The sequence below is a fragment of the Anomalospiza imberbis genome, chromosome 9 (genome assembly GCF_031753505.1).
Source record: "Anomalospiza imberbis isolate Cuckoo-Finch-1a 21T00152 chromosome 9, ASM3175350v1, whole genome shotgun sequence".
Lineage (NCBI taxonomy): Eukaryota > Metazoa > Chordata > Aves > Passeriformes > Viduidae > Anomalospiza > Anomalospiza imberbis.
This window is the reverse complement of record NC_089689.1, coordinates 2,169,047-2,194,736: the sequence shown is the minus strand read 5'-3', so window position 1 is coordinate 2,194,736 and position 25,690 is coordinate 2,169,047. Positions and strand designations below refer to the sequence as shown.

At 43.5% G+C, this 25,690-nt stretch overlaps 1 protein-coding gene across 1 annotated transcript; it reads left to right on the top strand.

Moving 5' to 3' along the window:
* Nucleotides 1-5,109: 5,109 nt before the first annotated feature.
* On the top strand, nt 5,110-24,648 carry NTMT2 (N-terminal Xaa-Pro-Lys N-methyltransferase 2). Its single transcript, XM_068199310.1, has 4 exons — nt 5,110-5,465; nt 13,852-14,027; nt 20,436-20,685; nt 23,809-24,648. Exons 1-4 carry the CDS (start codon nt 5,222-5,224, stop codon nt 24,081-24,083), a joined length of 945 nt encoding a protein of 314 aa, XP_068055411.1. The 5' UTR covers nt 5,110-5,221; the 3' UTR covers nt 24,084-24,648.
* Nucleotides 24,649-25,690: the final 1,042 nt, after the last annotated feature.

The following is a 25,690-nucleotide window of genomic DNA, read 5'->3' as shown; positions in this document are numbered from 1 at the left end:
CTCTTCTTTCCCACGGTGGAGTTGCTCTTTTGTCAGGATGGTCACACTCCACACAAAGGCAACACTCCTGACATCACCCCTTCCACATCACATCACCAGTGTGTGCCCTGGTTTTCCCACGCTGGGGGGACTTCATGCCTGGGCCTTCTAAGAGTTCAGGAAAATACCTGGTCTGGCTCTGTGCTAAGTGCTAAGAGCTTGCCAAAGCACATTTCCTACCTAATGGATTTAGGCTGTTCCCTGAATCTGCTGCCAGTGGTTGTCACACACAGGATAACTGGGCAGTAGCTCTGTGGTCTGAGCAGATGGGTCAGTCTCATGCCTTAGGTAGGAAGGATCCAGCTGAGAGGAAGTGGAAAGGCATGTTTTTTCTGGCAGTGTTGTGTGCAGAAGGAGCTTTGATGGTGTGGGTTGCCATCTTTCTTTCGCTTTGGAATTGAAAATAAACCCTTGAGAGACTTTTCACCAAAGCATTTCTGTCAGAGCTGAAAGACATTGAGGCTAACTTATCTCCCACTTGCCCAGTTCTCCCTGAGGGGTTTCTGCATTGCTTTTTGTGCTATTTCATGAGTGTGCAACATCCTCTTTATTCCTGCTCACCAAACCATGATCCCCTCTGATCACTCCTTAAAACTTTCTTCTTATGTGCAGCCTTCAATGGCTGAGCCAGGCAGTGTCCAGAGCCCCTTCCTCCTTGGTTAGAGCTGTGCCTGCATTCTTAAACAGAGCTGTGGGAGCACAGAAGTGTGCACACTCACAAGCACAAGGCTACAGCAGACTTGATCCTGCATTTTCCCCACAAGTCTCCCTACTCAGTCAGGAGGAGATTTTTGTTAGCTTTCACCTCAAAAAGGAGCTTTACACTGTGCTTGAGCCAACAGAGGGCAATAGACTCAAAATTCAACATTGAAAAGAAATGCTTTTAAAAGATGGCTCTGAGCAGCCCAGGCCTTACTGTATCTGGTGTCACATATCATAGTGAAAGGCAGCATTCCATGCAGGACCTAAAAGCTTCTCAGGCTCCATCAATTAAACCACCACATCTGAGGTGGAAGAGACTCAGCAAGGAACTCTCACTAGGGTTCAATGAGAACCAGATGTTGTGGGCACAGCTGTCATGCTTCTTATCAAGAACAACAGAGCAGCCCCTGCTGCAGTTTCATCAGGAACCCTGCCCTTCCTTCCCTTCATCCTCAGCACTGCTGAGCATCCCTAACCAGAACCAAATAAAATCCTCACAGCCAAAGCTCAGGAGTCCTCCCAAATATTGCTATTTGTGTTAGCATACTGTTTGTGGATCTCCAAATCAGGGTCCTGCTGGGACTCTCACTGTGCTTGGGACACAATCTTCGGCTGCCTCTCCTACTCAAGAGTGGCTTCACTCCCTCCCTTTATAATGTAATTTAGTGTTGGCACCAGGGCTAGAAGGATTAGAGGGAAAGAAGCGTGTGCTCCCTCCATAGGAATAGAGCCCTGGCCAATTTCAGTTACATTAATTTTAAAATATATTTACCCATAGGGCTCAGATGCTGTGTTTTGTTGCTTTAGATGGAATTCCAGATTGCTAAATTCCAATTGTATAAACGATAACACATTGCTGCTGTGACTGCACCCATGAAAGCACATGGGAATAGTGCAGGATATGCCCTGAAGGCTGTGAGTCATCCTGACCTACAAGCAGTGAACTCTGCTTTGGAAATGTGGATCAAAGCAAGTGTTTCTCCTGAGACATCAGAAGTCCTGTCCTCCCAAGGCTGGGTCTTTGCCCAAGCTTTGCTCTGCAATTCCTTGACACAGAGTGATTTTGCAAGACTGATCAGTCTGCTGGAGACATTATTCTTGTTTGCACTCGTAAATGATAGACTGAAACCAAATCTACCTGAATCTGATTACAAATAAACAAATAAAAAATTAGAAGGGAAATAGCCCTGCAAACGAACAAAAACATTTTGTTTGGCCCGACACAGAAATTTTTGTGTGTGTGAGAAAAGGGCAGTATTTCAGCTTCTCATCAACCCAAAGTATTTTTTTTTTGTCAATTCCACAGTCAACTCAAAACTAAATTATTTCCACTGTAATAATTTTGAAAACTGCCAAGTCTGATGGGACCCATGAGTGGCGTTCAGGATTGTGACTAAGAGTTCCGGACCTCAGCGTGTCAGGCAATTTGTGCATCCCCTGTCATATTGCTGTTTTCCAGCCTGACAGGGCATTCACTGCTGCTCTGAACGAGCCACCCCAGAACAATCCAGGCAGCAGGTAAAGGTTACCAGCTGCCACCCAACCTGCAGCTGTTCTTCACTGCCCTCAGAACTGCACGTGTGCTCTCTGCCCGTGTCTCTTCTGTTGACATCATCCTGTGGTTCCCAGGAACTTTTAAAAACCTGTTGTCATAGAGCAAAAAAAACTTGCTTTAACCAAATCTATTCCTGACAGCATATGCCAAGCATGAGTGTGAGGGAGAGGAATGACTGTAGAGGACTTTCTAAGATAGAGAGAAATCTTATAGCAGTCCTGATGGCTTGTCTGTGTGGAAAATAGATTGCATACCAGGTGTTTTGTAAGCAGAACTCAGTCATTTAAAGGCAAAATAGACCCTTTGTGATCTATGTGATACGTGGAGCTTGTGCACATGTTTTTATTTCTCTCTTCTGTGCAGCTGATGTGTTTCAGAAGTACATGTACAGCTCAAATCTGCAGGGACAGATAGTTACGTAAAAATATAAAAGCAAGTCCAACTCCTCGTGAAATATCCTGATGCTCCCACAAGCAGATCTGCCTTCGATCTTGCAGCAATTCATTGTAAACCATCTGATACCTGATTTTAATTGGGCTACTTAGGCAGAGATGAGCTGCAGGTGTTTTAACAAGGAGCCTCTCTAGCTGATGCCTCATTTTAATTTCTGCTAAACCTCTTGTCACAGGACTGCCTGATTTCCTGGGAAGGAAGACACACCGAGGAACTGTTTGCTTATCCACATAAATAAAAGCACATTCCTATTTTAGACCAAGAGCTGTTCAAGCCAATGACTGGCAGACATTGTGGATGCGTAGACTTTTAGTTTAGTTTAGTTTACACCACTTTATCCAGACTCTGGATTCTCCAGGGTCCCTACCACCGAGAAAAAGGCTGGGTAGCTGGCTTCAACTTCAGAAAGAGTCAAGGGGCCATTTGGGAAAGGAAACTAAGGTTGAGATGTGGCTTTGCTCACATTTCAGCAGTCACACCACAGGTAGTGTGGGTGTCATTGTGCCCATACTCAAACCCTACACTTCTTGTTAATGCAGATGTGGGATGTGTAACAGTGCTTGAATTGTTCACAGCTTCTGGGTAGACTGATACTACTCCTGTTCAGAGTATCAGTTTAGGAGACAGCGTGAACCACTTGTGAGTTGGTCTTAGCAGAAAATATGAATATGCTGTTGTTTACAAAGAGAAAATTAAGCATCCACTTTGTGGGGAAAACAAAACAAAACCCAACAAAAAAAACAAAAAAACCCAAAAAACCAAAACCAAAACAAAACAAAAAAAACCCAAAAAACAATAAAAAGAAACCACCAAAAAAAAAACCCAAACCAGCAAACCCAACCCTGCTATTTATGTGCTCTTTATCATGCAGTTCTGGGCACAAATCTGTTTGATCTAAGCTTTCACAACTGTGCCATGGAAAGAAAAGTGTGAGTGCCACTGTGTCCAACAATTCTTATGGGGTTTATGGTGCCTGGTAAAAGGAAATCTCACTTTGTTGAGTGAATCCAGGATTACCTTTGGCTGTTGTGACACACCCTCGTGTGGATTATTTGCTTCTTTTTGCCAGGGTCGGGATTAAATGTGTGAGATGGTATTTCTTCTTGGGACTCAGGTGTTTATTAGTTCTTATTAGTTCTTATCTCTGTTACAGTCTCACAAACTCTGAGTTCTACAGCACTTCACTCTAACACACTAAAAATGGAGCCCCATCTCTCTCTCTACAAGGCCTTTTAAGGATAAACTGTCCAATTAAGAAATGACACCTAAATAATTTTCACTTTTAACCCAATAACCAACCACCCGTGCCTGCAATATGGGCTTTTTTATCCAATTACACAAAACCACCCAAACCCACAGAGAAGAAGGTGAAGAAGAAGGACCAGCCTCCGCCCTAAAACCTCCATCTTCCTTTATATATACTACTGGATTCTAAAACCTTCAGCTCTAGGTTTTCCACCCTGTGATATTACACACTTCTATTCAAACTCCACACCCATAATCCCAGTGCTGTCATTCCATTTTGGAAGCCTTCTCCACAGCCTCAGGTCAAGTGCAGTGTTCTTCTGGGGGTCAGTGCCTGGCAGCACAGAAAGTCTGAAATTCTCAGCAGCCAGGGTTCCAACACCCTGCAGCACACCTCTCTGACAGGATGAAGCAGGGAGATCTGCATTATGGATACAGCCACTGCCATCCCAGGTGGCTGTTCCAGCCCCCAGACTGTGGCACGTGACAAATTCCCACATGTCAGCTGTGAGCTGGGCTAGGGAACTGATCCCACTTAAAAGAAAATCAAATATATTTTTCTGAATAAGATTTATTTTCCTTGGTGAAGGCTGGGTCACCTTTGTGCTGTTCTTAAAAACATGCTCAGATATTTGTCAGGAGGTTGCAATGCTGCTGGTCATGTAGGGCAGCCCATTTGTATTGGGAACATCCAATTTCCTGACTGTTTCTGCAGTGCAGCCTACTGATACTGCAGACACCTGGAACAAGCAGCTTGAAAAGGGGAAACCTTTGCTTGCTAGGATCACAATTTATTAGGACTCACAGTTTGTGTAGAGGTACATCCATGTTCTGTCTTCTGGCCTTCCTCTTGAGTGCCCTGCCCTGAAGAACCAACAGTGAGGGAGAGACACAGAAACAAAATCACCCTGCAAGATGTAAGAGGGAGATTCTGGATAATATCTGAGTCCTTTTGGAGTGAAAGCTGAATAGATTAGGAAAAGTACAATTGAATTAAAGCCACTCCTTTTTGGAGAGGATACACTTTAATCCTGGCTAAGCAATTTCCTGGTGGATATTCCTCCCCCCCCCCCCCCACTTTCCAGCACCTGCTTGTTTCAGAGGGAGACAGTCCAGGGATAACTGTGAGCCAGTGCCAAGAGCCAGCATTTCTCACTCCCCTCTCACCCGCCTCTGTCCCCTGCCACACACCCTGGTATAGAATGACAGCACACTGCCACAATTTAAATGACTCTGCCTCTGCCCCCGTGGAAGGACAGGTCCTCCAGACAACACCAGCCACAGCAGCTGTCCATTCTCCCAGAAAAAATCTTTATCATGGCCTATAAAGCAGCACATTTGGCCTTTAAGTCTCGCTGGCACAAGACGGACGAAGAGCTCTGTCGGCACAGCATGTCCTTTGTCTTGCACAAGGCGATCCAGAACGACTTCTTCAAGTGCTACCTTTATCTGCTGGAAAAGCTTCCCCTGGGTGAGTAGCCGTGGGCAGGAGTGTCCATGTGTGCTCTGGAAAGATGGATCGTGTCAGATGGTGGAGACGGTTATTGGCAGTGAGGAGGAAAAGGAGTAGTTTTGAGAAACCCAACTCAAGAGACTGCAGTGCTCACTAAAGAGTTTGGAACTGTCTCCCAACTCCCTCTAATGCAGTAGTCTGTTGTTTCACCTAAATACTCCACAGATTTTTAGAAGAGGGCAAGGGAAAGACTAGCAAGAGTGAATGAGAAGTTTGGTTTCTGGCTGACCATTCCTATTTTTGCCATCGTTTGAGTAAAACATGCTTTGACCTGTTTGGAGCTTGGAAGGACAAAAGCAAAACTAGCAGAGCTGGCAGGTGGTTCTTTCTTTTGCCTAATACCTGTTCTGTTGTCATTCTGGATGTCCTTAGCTCTGGTGTTTATATTAATTTGGACAAGTGCTTGAAAGGTGGTGATTTAAATTTTCCAAGAGTCTTTGTTATGCAGATCTCTGCAGCAGATTGTCTAACCTACTGTTTGCTCTATGGGAGGAAAATGCTTCCAAAACTTTGTTTATAGACAAATGTCAATGACAGCCTCTGGTACAGAATGCCAAGAGGGTTTGGTGGGTTTTTTGTTTTGTTTTTTTTTTAAGATGTAGAAAATGAATGTTCATTTCTTATGCAAATTTGACCCCGAATAAGAAACAAAATTTTCCTGTGAAAATAAAGCTAAAAAGTAGGTTTGGCTTGGTCTGTATTACATTAGCATGTTCTGTTTTAAGCAGAATTATTCTGCCTGCACTCAATGTCAGACTTGTAGGAATTTTAAGATGGGATGGATGAGCCTTTGCAATCTGTTTAAGTGAATTCTTGGGGGTTCCTTTCTAATTGAATGATCCATTTAGGCAAAAGGAATGTCTTACCTATTTGTGTGAACTGTACAGATGCCAGTGATAACCCTGCTCACGAGGGTAGAATTCATTAATCCTGTAAAGACAAAAAACATTTCCATGTTATCTTAGTATTTTTAATGTGCAATTTATTATTATTATTATTATTATTATTATATTTATTAATAAATATGTATTTATATAATATAGTATATTTATTAAATTAGTATTTTTATTGCAGCAATATCTGCAACTATTTAAAACGAAACATGGAAGATAAATACTCCTATCCCTAGTGGTAGGTAGCTGTGAACAATGGAAAGGAAGGAAATATGGAAAGGAAGGGAAATCAATTACAGGTCAATGGAATCTCACAAAGTCGATGAAAATGTTATTCTTTCATTTGTTTTGAAAATAAACACAACTTATTAGAAACTGAGGAAGATTTCCTACAGTGTTAACTGTTAGTGTAAGTACCACTGCATCATTTTAAGGTTAGAAGGTACCGTTATGAGCATCCAACTTAGAATTGAGTGTAAAAATTCCAGCATCGTGCTTGTAACTTGTCTGGGTCACAGAACACAGAATTTATTTATGAACACAGAAATGCCTTGGTTTAAGTGTTTCAAATGGCTGAGAACCCATCAGGCACCACTCAGCTGTTTCCAGGCCTAATTGTTTCACTCATAAAACTATACTTATTTCTTGACTGAATTTTATTGAATTTCCATTCCTGGCCAACAGGCTTTGTAAAATGTTCCTATCAGACCAAAGATCCCCTCTGCCAGGCTTTTCATGACCTGACTCATTAAAACTTAACTAATGATTATACAAGCCTATTACCAGCCTATCCAAATTACTTTGACTCCATGGAAGATGCACTGTGAGCCCAGCCTTCAGGTGAATGCAGCATGTCTCTTTTTCCCTGGTTATTGTCATGAAGTAAAAGTGGGCATGAGGACAGGTGGAGTGGTTCATGTGCTGTGAATACACACCCAGGGAAATTCACATCCTGCTATGATGGCAGGCTCTGGATAGGGAGACAGTCAGGAGGTAAAAAATGTTCGGGTGATTGGTTCAGAGAGTTGTGGTCAAATCTTGAACTCAGTGGAATCCTACAAGGGTCTGTCCTGGGACCTGTCCTGTTTAGAACCATGGAATGGTTTGGGGTGGAAGGGACCTTAAAGTTCATCTGGTTTCAACCCCCCTTCTATCTTCATCAATAACCTGGAGGAGTTGAAGTGAAGGACTGTTTTATCCTCACATCCAGAAATTGCAGCCAACTGCCAGGACCTGCCCACAAGCTCTAAGCCAGGGCTGCCATCCAGAGGCACCTAAACAGGCTGGAGGACAGAGACAGTAGCAACCTAGTGCCATTCAAACCCACTGAAATTCCAACCCAAACACCAAGTTGTGTACCTGGATAGGAAAATCCCTGGGCAGCAACCCCACAGACTGGTCAGGGAGTGCCCTCCTGGTGGGGTTTTGGCAGGCAGCAGCTGAATGTCCTGGAAGCAAAGGCAGCCAACAGAATCCCAGGATGAATTAACAAAAGCATGGCTAGTTGAGTGAAGGAAGTGATGATCCCCTTTTCTCCAGCAGTCTTTAGACCCTACGTGTAGAGCCTTGGGCTGCCGGAGCAGGAAATGACATGGAATGAGCTGGAAGACCCTCATTGTGGTGAGGGAACTGGAGCACGTGCCCTGTGAAGACAGACAAAGGGAATGGGGCATGTTCAGCCAGAAGAGAGGCCAAATATCATCCTGCTAGTGCCTACAGGAAGGTCATGAATAAGATGGAGCTAAGATCTGCACAGTTGAGTGCAGCATGAAGACAAGGGCTGGTGGCCATGAATCAAAAATAGTCCAGACTGGCTATAAGGAAAAAAAATCTTTTTATGTGAGGACAGTCAGGCATTGGAACAGGTTGCTCAGGGAAGTTGTACAATTCTCCATCACTGGAGGCTTTCTAAACCTAGCTGTCTAAACCCTGCTGAACCTCACCTGGCGTCATGTCTGTCCCTGCATTGAGCAGCAGTTTGGACCAGAGACTTCCTTAGGTCTCTTTCAACTTGGACTATCCTGTGGTCCAGTGCTCTCTGTGATGGAGAGGACAGAACATGGCAGGTCTGACAGTTTCCAGCTCAGTTCAGAGTGGACCTGAGCAGAAATGAACTGAACTTCTCAGTCTTCAAGACTGGAGCCAGATATCTCTGTGTAAACAGTGTCAAAGGACTAGAGCAACACTGTGACCTAGTAGGAAAGTTAAGCACGTGCTTAACCCGACTTATGAGTAATAACGCTGAAACCAAGCCTCACACTGAATCCTGCAATGCTGCCCAGGCTCAGCAAGGTCCAAAGCTTCCTCCAAACTCTGCTAACTCCATTCTCCCCCCACTCCATTGCTGGGTTCAGTGGTGGAGCTCTTCTAGGCGTGTTTACTTAGGAGCTGAGCGTATCTGGTATCACAGCCTGTTAAGAGAAACATGTCACTTTTACAGACCAGGCTAACATTTATAAATAAAAGACATGAGTAACTTCAGGCCCTGATCCAACAATGTACTTAAATGTGTGTGAGAGCCCTTAAGCTCAGTGGACTTTATTGGAGCTACTCAGATGCTGGAAATTATGCACATGTTTGCACGGGCTGTGGGACTCGGTGCCAGTGGACTGAGATCTGCAGTGGAAAACTGAGAAGATCCACCCCTGGAGACAAATATTTCTGTGTGTGAGGCACGTGGCTAAAAGTAAAATCTGCTTTGGGGGTGGGATGATGTTCGTCCTCTATAAACCAGAATTTACATGGTACTCAGACCACAGCAGAGAGGTAGATTCTAACATGCACACAGATAACTCTTTTTCAACTGATGCACAAAGCAGATGTTGCATTTAAAAGGGAGCACTCAGCCAAACTGGAATTAGTTCAGTATCTTGCAGAAAGCAATTGAAGCCACAAAATAATGTTCACAAATAAAAACTTAAAAAAAAATTGCTTGCAACATTTACTTCTGCCAGGGAAATTTAGTTGAGGAAACCCTGAAGTCAAGAACTGTAAGTCAGCATAGTGCAGGTTGGGATTGCACTGGGTCTTACGTGTTAAGTGGTCCATTTCTTTAGAGATTTAGACCAAATGCACTGGAAAAAAAAACATTTTTAACCGATCCAAAAGAAAATAGGAGAGATCATGTTTTGAACGTTGCAGGGCAAAAGGCTCAGGTGGATAGTGTCTGTCTAGCCCACACTGGTTAGCATTCAGCTGTAGATCACCACTGCATCCAGACTGTGTTTGCAGTGACTGAAAATTATTGATGTCTCATGACTGGAGTGACCTTTAGGGAGCCACTTCGTGCCCTCAGCCTGCCTGAGCAGTGGGTTTACTTCAACCATCTTCGCTTGGGGACTTGCCAGCAGATTCAGCTGAGGAACAAGTGTGCCATGAAAAAGTTTCTTCTTTACTGGAAACACATATATGACTTTAAATCTTACAAGTTACCTGCCTTAACACTGAAAGCCTCATATGTTAGCCAGCTGCCTGCTTTGTGATGTCTGAGGAACTTGCAGCCTGCCTTGTTCTATCCTGCTCATGCCCTACTTTACGGAATTTATTGAAGGCAGGCTGTGTACCCATAGCAGGCCTCACAAGTATTTAATTTCCTGATGCATGAGGCAGTCCCACACAGGTCATGGAAAGGAAGATGCCTCTGGCTAGGCAGGTCCTGTGATGAGGGGGAGGCATGGCTGCAACACTGACGGCCACCAAGGACTTGTGGCACTTCTCTTTTAGGGTAGATTCCTGCAAGCTGGCAAACCTCCTCCTCCTCCTCCCTGTGGTGCTGCTGCTGCTGGAGCCTGCATGCCAGGCACAGCTGCGAGGCAGATCAGAGGTGAGGTTGATTGGCTGTGTCTGGAAAACTGGGTTGTGCATTGGGAGAGTTGGCAGTGCTGCAAATTCCTGAGAGGGAGGAGCAGCACTGAAGGAGCAAGGGGTGGAAATCACCTCTACAGATCTCACACTGTACAAGTGAGGCTGTGGGTCCACAGGAGAAAACTTTGGGTGTAGTATCCCTCTTTGCATTGGCCCATGTCCTTGCATGCCCTGGGATGGGAGACATGCATAAAACCATCTTTGCACAGTTTAATGCATGGAGAAGCCCCTGTGGATGCTCACCCAGAGCTGGTTTCGGATGCCAGCACGTAGGGCAGGGCTCTGGGGCCCCAGATGGCCCAGGAGGAGCTGCAGTCAGCTGGTGTGTGCATGCAAGTCCTGGCAGGAATTCTGCAAGCCTGATATCGGTTCTGAGTGAGAAATGTGAGAGCAGACACTCCAGATCTGATATCCTGAACACCATATCGTCCCCATGTGTTGCCGCAGGTCAGGCTCATGTTTTGAGTAGATGGACTCTGAATATTTGTTGTTCATGCTGTCCTGGTGTGCAGACAGCCTGTAAATGCCCTTCCTTTCAATCTAGCAAAATGGGATAAATCAATGTCCCTTGACAGGTCCATGAAACAACCCCTGGAATCATCACTGGATTCTTATATGGAAGATCTCGCAAAGCCAACATACGGGGATTCAGTTCTGTTCAGCAGACAGGCTGACCTCTGAAACAGAGCAAAAGCAGACACAGAGAAGAAACGATGGTGCCACTTCTGGATAAGGAGAGAGATCCTTACTGGAAAAATCCCAGGCACCGATAGAGTCTTTTTCCCAGGCTCTGGGAGCCACCCTGGCCAAGTTGTACTGGGGATTGGCTGCTGCCCCTTTCGTATTAATTATCAGCTAAATGGTTTCTTCTGAGTATGTGAATATAATCAGTGGAGTGTGTAAAACTCCCAGATTTGACCCTTGCTGGGCTCAGTGCTTCTTGTGGTATAAATTTCTCAGGCATAACATAAATGTGTAATGGATTAAAGCTTTAATAGTATCCGTTCAGCAGTTGACTTAAGCAGGTGATGACAAGAGGGGCTGGTAATGCTGCTTTTGTTGGATGAGGGATATGCTGGGCATGCTGCTTATATGTAACCCAATAGCACTATTCTGTTCCGAGTGGTCCTTGGTGGTAATTATTCCCTATCCTACTTCCTTTGTCCCCCCATCATTTGCCTCCAAAGTGTCACTCTCCTGCTGAGGATGGGCAGGCACACGCTTATCATTCCCCGCTGAGTTTGCTTGCCCTCAATTAAATACATTCCAGGCTTATATTCAGGGCCTCTGGCCTTGCTCTCCTCCTCTGTGTGGAGGGCATAATTCCTGTTCCCCGGCCTGCACAAGCCTATTCAGCCCCTTCCCAGCAGCAGCTGGCAGTGCTCCCATGGAAGTTTGAAGATGCAGGGACAAAGAACCACTGCCTGGTCCTTGTGTGCAGCCGGCAGGGAGCTCTCCCTCCCTCTCTTGTCATGAGCTCACAAGGTGTTTGCTGCTGGAGCATTTCCAGTTCCTTGGGTGCGCTGGGAAGCGGCAGCAGAGCTGGTCTCACACTGCAAGGTGGTGCTTGCAAAGGCTTCTTCCCAGTGTGACTCTGTCTCTCCTCATTGCTTGGCTTTCAGTGTCAGGCTTGGAGTTGTGTTTTTGGTGGAGGGTCTGTCACACACACAGAAGAATCCCTGGGCAGTGGTGTGCACACACGAGACATTAAGAGGTGATGATTTGCAAGCAAAATTTATAGCCTGCCTCAATCCAAGCTTTTGAGCTTTGAATCCATACTTTTGATACGCTGATGCACATCGAGTACAGAAAAACCCTGGCTGTGGAGAATAGACCTCCGTTCTTAAAGAACAGGGCAAAATAGCCCTTTATCTAGCAAAACTCACAGGTTTTAATGAAACAGCTTCAAAATACTGGTTGCTGTATGTTACCAGCAATGCAGCCAAGCCATGAAAAGAAAATCCAGGTCTCTGGCACACAGGAACCTTTCAGTATATCACCCACTGATTACCTTGCTCCTTGACCTGTGCCAGATGAAAATTTAGGACTGTCTCTTCTAAATCGTGTCCCCCTGTGTACTCATTTAGGCCTAAGACTACCATCTGCTCTGTGGTTCAGCTTACTTGCACTGCCACAGACCATACAGTATCACTATAAATAAACCAGAGCAAGTGCCTCATTCATCCGCTCTCTTCCTGGTGCGCTCTCCGTGCAGCTGTCAATAGCTGGAAAGCATATCTGAAAATCTGCACAACAGTTAGGTCAGTGATAGCAGAAATGATGACCCTGCACAGTAGTAAATGCTGCCCACAGCTTTTCCAGGAAAAATCAGACCACTCGATGTCCTTGGCATGTGTGTTCACTTCAAACCTGAAGTGATTTTTCACTGACATGAAAACACAGTGCGATGATTGAAATGACTTCTGAACCTGGAAAGCACCGAATTTTCATGAGGAGGGCTGGATCCCTGCAAGGTCTTGTAGGATTCAATCCAACACCTTTCCTTCCACCGTTGCTTTAGAAACGGATTTGGTGTTTTGAAAGCTCAACTTAAGTTTACAGTCTTCATCTGTGGGGAATGGATTTGCAGAGAATTCTCCAAGCCTGGCAGAAGGCTCACACAGTGAGCATCTGTAGACAAGCCTTGAGATAAGAAATACTGACTTAGAAATGCCATGGATTAGGACAGACATTGTTGAGAGAGAAATGGAACTAGAAACAAGTTTCAAAGGATGGCCTTGCAAATAAGACTAGATACTTTGGAGAAATAGAACCATGAAAGATGTATTGTAGTAGGACTTATGAGGGGTAATTTTAAATTATTGGCTTTAAGGCATTTACAGCATGGTGTGGCAAAAAGCTGATAGGCCAAGAAATGCTTATAATGTATTGTAATTAGGAAATATTTGGCTTCTGATTGTGTGAATTATAACATCTTTATTGTCTCACCCTTCACTTGAGATTGAAAATGGAATAAAAGTTTTTAAAACAACTCTCAGTTGCCCCATCTCTGGGTCAGAAAAGGGCATAGTCCAACATTCATCATGGTGCCTCCGGAGTGTCACTCGATAGAGAGGGATGCAGGACACGTTTTATGGTGCAAAAAGAAAGGATCCAACCCGGTTTATTTTATTAAACCCTTTTGTAGGGTTTTTTAAGAACATCCCCTGTCTATCCCCTGTTGGTCAGTAACAAGTTGTTACCCTGTGTTGATTGGTCACTCAAACCCCTGGTGTGTATGTGCAGGAAAGGTTGTTTGTGAGAGATAGTTTTCATTTTTCATCTAACGGTGTAAAAATCAGTTTATACAGGTGGCTAGTGTTTATCACAGTCCTAGAGTTCTTTCTCAGGGAAAGCAGGTTGCTTTCCACAGTCTTAGAGCTCTTTCTCAGAAAAACCAAGTTGTTTTTCACTGCTGCAGAGCTCTGTTCTCACGAAGAGCCATCAGCTTCCTCATGGCTTCTGTCTGCTCAAGTCAGGATTCAGTTTGTAGGCCTTTGGCCTGCTGCTTCACTACCACATGGAGCAATTAACTAAGGCAAAAATATCTGTCACTAACAATAAAATGGTGATTTATCTGCTTGCAGTGAAACTTTACGCTCTGACAAGCCAAGTCATCAACGGGGAGATGCAGTTCTACGCCAGGGCCAAACACTTCTACCGGGAGGTGCCCGCCACAGAGGAAGGAATGATGGGAGACTACATCGAGCTCTCCAACACAGACGTTGAATCCTCCCGGGAATTTCTCAGGAAGTTTGTTGGGGTGAGTCATTTAATCTCATCTTCTGCAAGGAGCAGTGGTGATGTGTCAAAAATGGTGTGCACGGTGCCCAGGCACACCTGATGTAAATGGCACCGTGTGTCACATTGGATTTGCAGTCACAGGTCAGCACTGTCACTGGGTCTAGTCATGTGTCCTGCCAGGTCATTCATTAGCATGAATACACATTTTGCCTGGTCCTACATCATTATTTACCTGTTTTACATCCTTTTCTAATGCTCCCAAGCTGCAATGAGGAGTTCTTTTAGCTGGGTTTGAGTTAGGGATTAATTCTGAGTGTAGGACTGGGACCTTTCATGACAAAATCCTTGCTGGCTTCCTTGGCAGATTTGTCTGTTCAAATTCTTGCAGTCCAGTTGGGAAAATAGCTGAGAATAAATGCCCAGTTTCTGGTTTGCCTATTTATAGATATTTCTGAGAATGCTGCAACAAAACCCACCTTCTCCCACACATTGGAAGCACACAGAAGAGGCTACGCGTTAGGCAAAATACTTTTCTTTAAACATTCCAGTGTCACTGAACACCTTTTCAGGCAGATTGCTAAAGGTCTGTAAATGTCTTGAAAGCTCTGCTTTGGCCTGAATTGCAAGGAGATGCCAAGTGGGATTTTAAGAGCAGTATCACTTTGGTTCTTAGGTTTCTGAAAACCCCATTGAGTTCTATAACTGTCTTTAGAAATCTGAAAATCTTTAGAAGTGTGGCCTGATGGTTTTCTGACTGCCCTTCCCTTTTCCCAGGGAAGGAGCCCACTAAATCAGCTCAACAACAGTATTAGATGCTAAAAAATCCACAAACAAATTTGTTAAGTTCTCCTGCTGACAAAATGACTAGTTCTATATAATGCTACCATAAGTCTTTAATTTTCTGCTCAAATGTACAAATTTGAGATAGCCAGATGACCTTTTTTTAGCCTTAATGATCCACTGTGGGAAGAAAGCTCAATAGGTTAATTAGATGTTGTATATAGAAAAAAAAAGGGCACAATTTAAATGGATTGGGATGGAAAATGAGTGTGGCTTGACAGCAGATGGAAATCATGCAGAGCAGTGAAGGGCAAGTGATGGCAAAGTTTGCTGTACCTGATAGAGGCAGACTTCTGGGGCCGTGAGGAAGCAAAACACAAGTGAATAGCTGCATGTTTCTGTATCAACAATCATTTGTATTAATGCTGAGGTAAAAAAGGCCTCCCAGAGCCTCCCTGTATGGTATCACGCTGTCAACAAACACAAAATGAGAAAATACAAAGGAAGCTCAGTGAGGAGCTGAAGCTGGTGTTAACATTTCTGCATGGCATTTCTGAAAACAGCATTTTCAGAAGGAAAATGAAACGCAGTCGAGGCACATTCCTTACATTTTATTTAAGTCTTGTTTTAAGGGCATTTGTGGAATTCAAGTGGTGCAGAAGTGTGTGCTCAGGGGAAGATTTCACCCTTCCTAGACATCACATGGATGCAGTTTCCTGCAGCAGGTTTGTGTCACACTGTTACACCTTCTCCTCTCCAAGACCTGAAAAGGAAAGTACAGTCTGTGACAGTTTCACATGCCAAAGGGGAATCATACCCAATGCATCAGCTGTGATGACAGATACAAAATACTCCAGAGCAAAATTCCTACTCCTATAATTAGCCAGGGATAGAAAGGATACTCTGAATGGCCAAGATCAAACAAGAAAAAAATAAAAAAGGAACAGAAAGGAGTCTGCACCTTTTGCTTATTCTGATTTGTTTGTTAAAGCCTGTTGTCTGATGGGATGTAGCCAATTGATTACGTTCCTTACGGTTTATTTTTCTTTCTTACTACTGAAATTTGAATCCTGCTCAACCAGATACAGATATTTAGTGGCTTTCTGTAGCAGTAACTTGATAATAAAGCTAATGAACTGTCTTACCAAGTTTATGGCTCTATGAATATTTTTTTTTAACCCATAAGGTGATCAAGATAGAAAAAAAATCTGCTTCACCCTAATATACTTTCTCTTTTTAAAGATAAGTTTAACATAATTGGAAAATAGGAAAATTTGTTTCAGATGACCTGAACAATTTTTTTATTGTTTCACTCTCTGAAAAACTTTTCTCTTTGTTTTCAAGAGCTCAAGGCAGTTGCAAAATAAATAATGCTCTTTAGAAATGAAAGCTGACAAGTTTGGTTTCTTTTTTCCTTGAAAGTTACAAAAAAAAAAAAAAAAGGAAGTACTTTGACATTTTCAACATTCTTTCCCATGTTTTTTTGGCTAAAAACTATTCTCTAGATTTTAAATACCAGTTTCACAGAGAGTTTTATTCATTCAAAACTCTACATTCTGGCAAAACCGGTGCTCCCTAAACAAATACTTGCCCGGTCCCACTCAAATTACCCCTCCTGAGTTAGTTTGGCTGGCGTGGAAATGCCACACAGTGACATTTCCCTTCCATGACTGATGTTGCATACCTTCAGGTATGGCATTTCTTAGCATGATCCTTAGCACCACTGTAAACTGAGCTACAGATTTCTTTGGAGAAAAGAATTCATCTTGCCTGGGCACATGGAAGGAATTACAGGAAGGGACTGAGGGCTTCACTTAAATTTTAGCTTCGCGGGCGAGTCGAGCGGGGTTGAAAGTGCCACTGTGCTGGAGTTAAGAGGTTTTATGTGTGTGTGGGCAGAACTCAAACCAAGAGCAACATGGCTCGAGCCAGCAGGGCTCTGCAGACAAGCTCCAGGCTGTCTCAGGTACAGGGTTATCAGCACAGCTACAGCCCTGCATATTTATGGCAGCGTGCTAATGCCTCCATGTCCACACAGCCACTGTGTTTCCAAGTGCCTAATCCGGAGGTAGCGAGTGAAAAAGAAAATAAAGAAAACAAAGGAAGCATTAATTCAGCGTCGGTTGTGAGCTGTAGGTGTGTAAAATATTACAGATGGAGATTATATTGACTTTATGGCTCCCTCTCTGCCCTCAACGCTTTCTCCCTCTCTTGCCCCCAGCTCACCTGCGTGATTGGTTACTTGCTGAGTGAAAACTTCTTGAAAAGTGATTTTTCTCCAGTTTGATCAGGGTGATAGAAGAGATGTTGTTGAAAATATGCTCTTTTTTTATTTATTTAAAAGGAAAACCACTGGGATTTTTATCTATTTCTTGAACTCTGATTCCTTTTTTTGTCATACATAGCTTCACTGCCTTTCTGCTCTTCCAAGACCTGAAGTAGCACTGGGAACATATCCCACAGCTCTTTTATTCTGAATGAAATTTATGAGTGCCCAGTTTAGCTTTAGAGAACAATTTTGGGGTGTATATGTGTCCTAAAGGACAGTGATTCTGAGTAATGGGAAGCAAGCAGTCAGAGGGGCAGTCAGTCTCAAATTTTGAAGCCTGTTCTGGCTTACAGTTTTCACTTATACCATTTTTTAAAATAAGGAGTCTGATTTTCAACTCAATTAGACTTTTGGGAAAATGTTTGCCTTCCAAAGAAAATGTTAATACTCTGTCAAAGCCCTAAGCACTTCCAAACTGAAAATATATTAGCTGAACATGGAATTATGTCAACATTTTCATTACAAACGGAGCCGTGGTGTTTCACAGGGCTTCTCAACTGACTGCTGGAAGCTCTCACTCCTTTTCAGCAAAGTGTGGGATCGAACTTCATCTCTCATGACCGTTCCCTTTCCTTCTTCTCGATGGCACATGGAGATGTGTAATCAGAAGTCCTTGCTGTGATGTGTCATGGGAGATGAATTCCCTGTTTTGAGTGATGAATTCCCTGTTTTGAGTCCCTACTATGACTGTAGATTCTGTGAAACACAAATGTTGAAGGAATTACCTGGCTTTTTGTCGAATTCTGTTGGTGGTTTTGGTAAATCATCCCAGTTTTCTCAGCAGCTTTCTCAAAGATTTTTAGTTAATCCCATCAGTGTAGACCTGTATGTATCTGCCAGCCAACAATATGGAAATCCACCTTGTAAAGATCCAAGACACAGTTCCTTCTCCCTTCCTGAACTCCTTGTTACCTCTTAGTCTGGTCCTCAGTAAAACCCACGTGCAGGAGCTTCCAAGACCTGAAGTAGCACCAGGAACTGTAAGTCAGAACAGGCTTCAAAATTTGAGACTGACTGCTCCTCTGTCTACTTGCTTCCCATTACTCAGAATCACTGTCCTTTAAGACACATATACACCCCAAAATTGTTCTCTAAAGCTAAATGGGGCACTCATACATTTCATTTGGAATTAAAGAGCTGTGGGATATGTTCCCGGTGCAGCCTGTGGATGAGGAATGGCTCCCATTTTCTGCCTAACTACAAACAGGTAGTCTCCAGAGCCCAGTAGGGTTGAAGGTCTGTGGACTCGTGCACGCATCAGGAGATTAATCTTCCTGGGCATACAAATTGGGAGCAGCAGCCCTGGAGACTGGTGAGAGCCCTTGAGGGCCGTGTGCTCTTTCTACAATTACTGCGTGTAATCAGATGCTCGCCTGGGCTATTCATAGTCATGTCATTGACAGTGCTGTCCTTTGACCTTAATAATCTACTGAATTACCCACTGAAGCCAGGCCAAAAAAGTGTGAGTTACATGATTTATGCTAGGTTCATTACAAAGGGGGGGTCTCCCAATAAGCAGGAAGAGCAAGACTCTTCCGTACCTTATTGCTTTGAGTGCAGTGAAGTTGCAGCAGGGACTTTGGCCCATGGTTTTTACTTCAACACTCAGTTCCAGAGGACAGGGAAAAGGTGTTTACATTTGCTTTTAATATGTTTGCTTAACAGATAACTTTGGCCAGGGGAGCTCCTATCCCACAGTCAGTGCATGTGTCGGCTCAGAATTTCTGTTTTACAGAACGGCAGCAGGCTCTTAAGAGCTGTTTTATAGCGAGAATGGAAGCTTTAGGGGTGAAATACAGCTTTCATTATAAAGCTTCTTTTACAGTGCTTCATTATTTTCTCATAGTCACAGCCTTTGTGCCACATTTTTTCATGTCTGATCTCTGTCCAAAGATGACATTTATGAAGAAAAAAGGAACAGTTAAGCAAAACCTAGTCAATCATCCTTCTTGTCTCTATGCCTAAAAGAGAAATTCTGTATATGCTCCAGCCCAAACTTCTCGAGTTGTCCTAAGTCACCTACCACTCCAAGGTCTTAGTTCAAACACAATTTGTTTTGAGGACTGCACTTTGATCCCAGGGATTCTGTGTATCTGTAGAAATGCCCGTGGGCACTCAGGAGTTCTGTGCTGCAGAAGTTACTGCTTGCATGCAGTACTTGGTGTATGCTTCCTTTTTAATTAGCCTTTACAGGACACAGAATGAGGCTTATCTAGCCACGTAGTTGCCTGTGAGGTGTGAACATTTGAAGTTGCAAGGACTTTACAAAGAGTAGTGGATCTTCTGAGAAAGCCAGGAGCTTGTAAAAGACTCTGTCTCTTCTTACACCAAGCAAAAACTTCCTATACAGCACTAAATGCAGTGAAAAGCCCCAGCAACAGCAGCCCAGGTATGTGAGAGCCCAGCTTAGCTCAGACAGCAGCACCCAAATCTTTGCTGATTCTTATCAATCTCCCAACAGCCCTGCAAAGATAAGGAGAGAAGACACCAGACTGGCTGGACACATAGTGGGTAACACGGTCTCTTGGTTTGAAAAGACAGGTGTTTGCTAGGGAAGGCAGAAGCCTCTCTTGAAATGGAAAACGTAAACCCCCTCCCGCTAAATTATTATAATTTTGAAATTAAGGAGCTCTCAGGCAAAGATATGGGAGCAGGAATAACAGTTCTTTTACTAGGAAAGCTAAAAATACAAATGCAATAGTACAAAAGAAGAAAACAAACCACTGCCAGAGTCAGAACAGGCCCTGGCACCCTGTGGGTCAGGGTGGTGGCAGCAGTCCCATCCCATGGTGGCTCAGCCCTCCTGCAGTGCCAGCTGTGCTTCTGCTGGAGCAGGGATCCTGCACAAGGGTGCAGTTTTCCTCTGAAGCTCCAGGGCTGCTGGAGATGGGCCTGGGCTTCCTCTGGGAATGCAGTGGGGAAGAAAGCTGCTCCTCTGGGCATGCAGTGGGGAAAGGCTGCTGTGGTGTTCCCAAGGTCAGATTGTATCCAGGTAGGAATGCTTGGCTCCTCCCCTGGGCAGAGCATCTCCCCATGGGATGATGGAATTTTCTCAGCCATGCAGGGACACTCACTAGCCATGAACAGGAGATAATTAATAATTAATGGCCCATGAACAGAAGAGATCTCCTGGAGGGAGGATTGGCTGTGGGAGAGATAAAGAAAACTGTCCAATGAACACAAGACAACTGCCACACCTCTGACAGATGGAAATAGAATACACGCCCCAGCTAAATCTTTGAACCTAAGACACATGGTTGTTGTGATTTTTTCAGGTGGTATTTTTCAGATTTCCAATAATTTTTTTGTATACCACAGGGGGTGGGGAAAGCTGGCACCAGCCGTGCCCTGGACTGTGGCTCTGGGATAGGTCGGATCAGCAAGCATGTCCTGCTACCGGTTTTCAAGAGTGTGGAGCTGGTGGATATGATGGAGAATTTCCTGGCTGAAGTCCCAAACTACCTGCAGGGCAAGGAGGACAGAGTAGAGATGTATTACTGCAAAAGCCTGCAGGAATTCACACCGGCCCCACGAAGATACGACGTCATCTGGATTCAGTGGGTTTCAGGTTAGTTCTGCGTGATCCTTCTAGCCTGATATCTCACAGAACAGGCAGCCTCTGCTCCAAGGAGGTTCTCAGATCTTTGGGACAGCTTTCTAAAACATCACGAGACGCTTCTGAGAGTTCCCCCAGGCCACATGCACAGTGGGTAAAAATCAAGTTGGTTTTTTCAGGTGGAGAAATGTGCCAGTTTCTGGAGAGCAGCCTGCATGCAAAGGTGCAGCTGAGGGTGAGGCCCCACATATGGATTTTCTGGAGCAGGAGTGTTCTTTCTTAGAGAGATACACAGGGCTGACCACACTTGTGAACAGTGGTTTCTGAATCTGCTGATTATCCAGGCTTGGAGGTATTTCAGGAAACAATCAGGAAAAATGCCATAGTGGAATCACCAATACCTGTAAATCAGATCAGGTCTTATTACGAGCACTGATGTTTATCAGACATAGGTTCCCTTAGCTATGTCCCACAGTAGCCCCTCCTATAAGAAACTTCTGCTTCTTCTCCTGCAGCCACCCCAGTGAATGCCCTGTAGCATTTAGAGCAGTCAGATAACAAGGGCTATGTACCTTAGCAAAAAAAAAAAAAAAAAATCAATTCTGTGCAGTGGAAAGAAGGTTTTCTCTTAATCTGTGAACCAAAGTGTCCAGGGTGCAGTTTCAGAGGGCAGAAAGAAATGATTAATTACTTAATTATTAATTAAGGTATAAGAGGTGGTCTGAACAAATGGCTTTAGACCAGCATAATTTTCCTTTGTATTTTTGCTTTTCTTTAATAATGAGTCATTGTAGTAAATGTAGCTCCTGCCTCACTTTTTGAGCAAATCCAAGTCAAAATGAGGAGGATTGAGCTTAGACCTATCTAAGGCTGTGCTGGTCAGATATGTGGCTCCTAACTAAGGGAGCATATCATATTCTTAGCATAGACACACAGCTGAATCTTCTTTCTCCATCAGTGTGAAGGAAATATGGAGTAATCTTAATCATTAATCAAACTTCTACCCCTATCTTAAATTTGGCTGAAATATCCCAACAAATTCATTTGATGGAGCAAGGCTGTCTGCTAGAAAGAAGCACCTTGAAGATCTCATTTTCTCAGGAAACTACACTAAAAGGCAAGAAAGGAGAAAAATAAGTTCCAAAATAAATGTTCAAAAGCTTCAATGAATCTTGCCAATGAAATCTTAAGATTTGTCTTATGCATGCATAAGCATGTGAACCCCAGCAGTCATTCTGTAAAAAAAGTAAAAGGGCAAGCTTACATTTCATCTAGAAATTACCATTTTCCTTCAACTTGAAAGGTATTCAGGTTTAGGTTTTGGGGCTTTTTTATTTTAATTTTTTGTTGGGTTTTTTTTGAGGTTTTTTTTTGTTAGGAGTGGTTAAAAAAACTTGACATACTATGTCAAAATGTGGTTTTGAAATGACAACTTCCATTTATAAAAGTTTGAATCTTCCATCAAGAAAACAAAATAGTTTTATTAGAAAATACAGGTGATTATTTTTTCCAGGTTTTTCATTCAGTTTCTGATCACCTGTCCTTGTTTATTCATGTTAGATGTTTCACATGTGAGAGTTCTCATTTTGCTCTTCTCTGAGCTCTACACCACTGTTCTCAAGAGAACTCCTGATCTCTGAGAAGAAAGGATAAGAAACAGAATCTCAATAACATTGGAAAAAAGCACTATTTTATAATATATACATATCTGCAAAAATCCCACAGGGTATGGAGTACCATGAGGAGTTTAATTTGGGTTGTGGAATTGACATTGCATTCTTTGCTGGATCTTTGGTCCAGAACTCTTTTGATGGAGGGACACAGTGCTACACAAATTTACAGAGATTTTTAGCAGCAAAAGGTAGAGAGGACTGGGATTATCTAGTTTGACCTACTCTATATCCCAAGCTGTTCTTTTCATTCCTTTACCCCTGTGCTAAGCCAGTAGTTTGTGTTCAATTAAAACATATCTTGAAAGATTCAACCACACTTGGTTTGAGGACTTCAAGAGGTGGTAAACCCCACTTCTGTTGGTAGTTTCCAATGGGTAATTGCTTACACTGTTAAACAGTTGTCACTTATTCCCTATATGAATTTGCTTGGCTTCAGCCTCCTTCCACTGATTCTTATTATAACTTAAACCACCAGATTAAAGAACCCTTCAGCACCCGCTATGTTCTCCACTCTCCTCAGTGGCTTCTGTCCACATCTGTTGCTGTTACTACTATGGATCCCAAATATTGATTGCAGTTTGTATTTGATCTTGTTTATTTGCCCAGGATTTCCTAGTTAAATCTGGCAGGACTAGAATAATAATTTTCTGCAATAAACAGGCTATGGAGACTCAGATCAAGGCACGCTTCCAACATGTCTGAATGGTTAATAGCAATCTATTTTCCATCTGTCTTGGTTTGAAGAGACAGGTGTCTGCTAAGGAAGGCAGGAGCCTACCGTGAAATGGAAAATGCAAACCCCCTCCCTCTGAATTATTATAAATTTGAAATTAAGGGGCTCTCAGGCAAAGATATGGGAGCAGGAATAACAGTTCTGTGCTAGGAAAATTTAAAATACAAATGCAATAGTACAAAAAAACACTGCCAGAGTCAGAACATGCCCTGGCACCCTGTGGGTCAGGGTGGTGGCAGCAGTCCCATCCCATGGTGGCTCAGCCCTCCTGCAGTGCCAGCTGTGCTTCTGCTAGAGCAGGGATCCTGCACAAGGGTGCAGTTTTCCTCTGAAGCTCCAGGGCTGCTGGAGATGGGCCTGGGCTTCCTCTGGGAATGCAGTGGGGAAGAAAGCTGCTCCTCTGGGCATGCAGTGGGCAAAGGCTGCTGTGGTGTTCCCAAAGTCAGATTGTATCCAGGTAGGAATGCTTGGCTCCTCCCCCTGGGCAGAGCATCTCCCCATGGGATGATGGAATTTTCTCAGCCATGCAGGGACACTCACTGGCCATGAACAGGAGATAATTAATAATTAATGGCCCATGAACAGAAGAGATCTCCTGGAGGGAGGATTGGCTGTGGGAGAGATAAGGAAACTGCCCAATGAACACAAGATAACTGCCACACCTCTGACAGATGGGAATCGCATACACACCCCCATTTCCAACCTAAGACACCCTCTTTTCACCTGTAGGATATCTGACAGACAAAGATCTCCTGGAGTTTCTCATCCGCTGCCAGGGTGGCTTGAAGGATAACGGTGTCATCATTCTGAAGGACAATGTGGCCAGGGAGGGCTGCACCCTGGACTGCCTCGACAGCAGCGTGATCCGAGACCTGAACATCCTGCACAGCCTCATCGAGATGAGCGGACTCACCATCCTGAGGGAGGAGAGGCAGGAGGGCTTCCCTGAGCAGTGTGTCCCTGTCTGGATGCTGGCCATGCAGAAGGGCCCTGGCCACTCCTGACTGCCCAGTGAGACTGCAGGGACTGGGCTATGGATGAGCCAGGGGACTGGGAAGGAGAAAAGCACCTCCTGGAATCCCCCTACCCATGCACTGCTCCAGGGCAGCAGCTTCTAAGGGGTCAGGAGAGAACCACAAAGCTTCTCTCAGGAACAGTCTGCTCCTAAATCCTACCTGCTCCATCATTCTTTCCATTTTTAAAAGCTTTCCTAACCTCCTTGTCAGATCTCTGTTCCGTTAAGGAGTCAATACTGTACAAAACTCCTCCAATGGAAAATAATTAGGTCTGAAGTTTCTGTAGTAGCTAATAATTTTGGGTGTTCTCTATGAGGTGTTAACAAGCCTGGTTTTTACTATGACACTTAAGTCTTCTTGGAATTTAAAGAGGATCTGTCAGATCACTGAAGCAGGAAATTCAAGTAACTTTTGGAAAACTTCACCCAAATTTTGGCTGTCTTCTCTACCTGTACTTCAAAATATTTAAACAAAGAGTATAAGGAAAATGATATCTTTTTGTTGGCATCAGCTATGCAGTTTTGGGGTTTTTATGGAGGTTTTTTGGGGGATTTTTTGGTGGTTTTTTTTGTTGTTGTTGTTGTTTTGGGTTTTTTTTGGGGGGGTTGTTGTTGCTGTTGGGGGTTATTTTGGGGTTTTGGGGTTTTTTTTTGTTTTTGTTTTTTTGGGGGGTTGTTTGGTTTTTGGGGGTTTTTTGGGTTTTTTTTTGGTTTGGGTTTTTGGTTGTTTTTTTTTTTTTTTTTGCATTTCTATCAATTTGGACAATAAAACAACGTGGTTAATTTTCCATTTTTAGGAGCTACTTCCTCTTCCTGATGTTTCTGCTGTAGAACAATAGTGGTGCATAAGGGATTTCACACTCCAGAGGAAAACTGACAAATATCTGCATGTTTGCATTGAAATTTTGTGAAAAGTTTGCCCCACATATTACATTCTGGATTTTTCTTCCCCCGAATGTTCACAGTGGAAACCACTTGAAAGCGTCTCTTTATTATTCATACCACTGTACATTTCTTTCTTTCCCACATTCAGAACAAGCCTGGCACCATATGCAGAGCTAATGGGATTTCATGGAACGTTAATAATAAGGCTGTAAGAAGAACTAATACAGTATTGTATTAATTAACAACTGTGCTAAACTGCAGAGAGTGTTAGTGTAACCCAAAAGCTATGATTTATATTCAAAGAGCAGCTGTGTAAGCCTGGATTTGAAAATACTGACATGCAGCCCATCTCCTTAAGGCTCACAGAAATCATACATTAAGCTTCTTGTCCTCTTTGTAGAGGCACAGAAAGTGCTGGGGGAGGACAGAAGTTCATTTTGCAAACAAATTTGGAATTTGGAATTCGGCTTCGTTCTAAAGATGTGAGGGGGGGATTTTGAAATTTGTTATGAGCAAAAGCTACACAACCACAGTTTTCCAAGCTGATTAATTTTTTTTTATCCAGACAAAATGAAACGCTTCTTTTGAATGGAACTTTTAACATAATACGCACTTAAAATGTTACTAAGGCTTGTTGAAAATTTTAGAAATTAATGATAACATTAGAAACGTTCTGTCAGAAATCTTATCACATCTTACTCCCCTGAAATG

Excerpts from the sequence above, each read along its gene's own strand:
- NTMT2 (XM_068199310.1), top strand. The coding sequence starts at position 5,222 with ATGACTCTGCCTCTGCCCCCGTGGAAGGACAGGTCCTCCAGACAACAC. Across the intron at positions 5,466-13,851 it reads GCTGGAAAAGCTTCCCCTGG|TGAAACTTTACGCTCTGACA; the intron begins GTGAGTAGCCGT and ends ATCTGCTTGCAG. Across the intron at positions 20,686-23,808 it reads CTGGATTCAGTGGGTTTCAG|GATATCTGACAGACAAAGAT; the intron begins GTTAGTTCTGCG and ends TTTCACCTGTAG.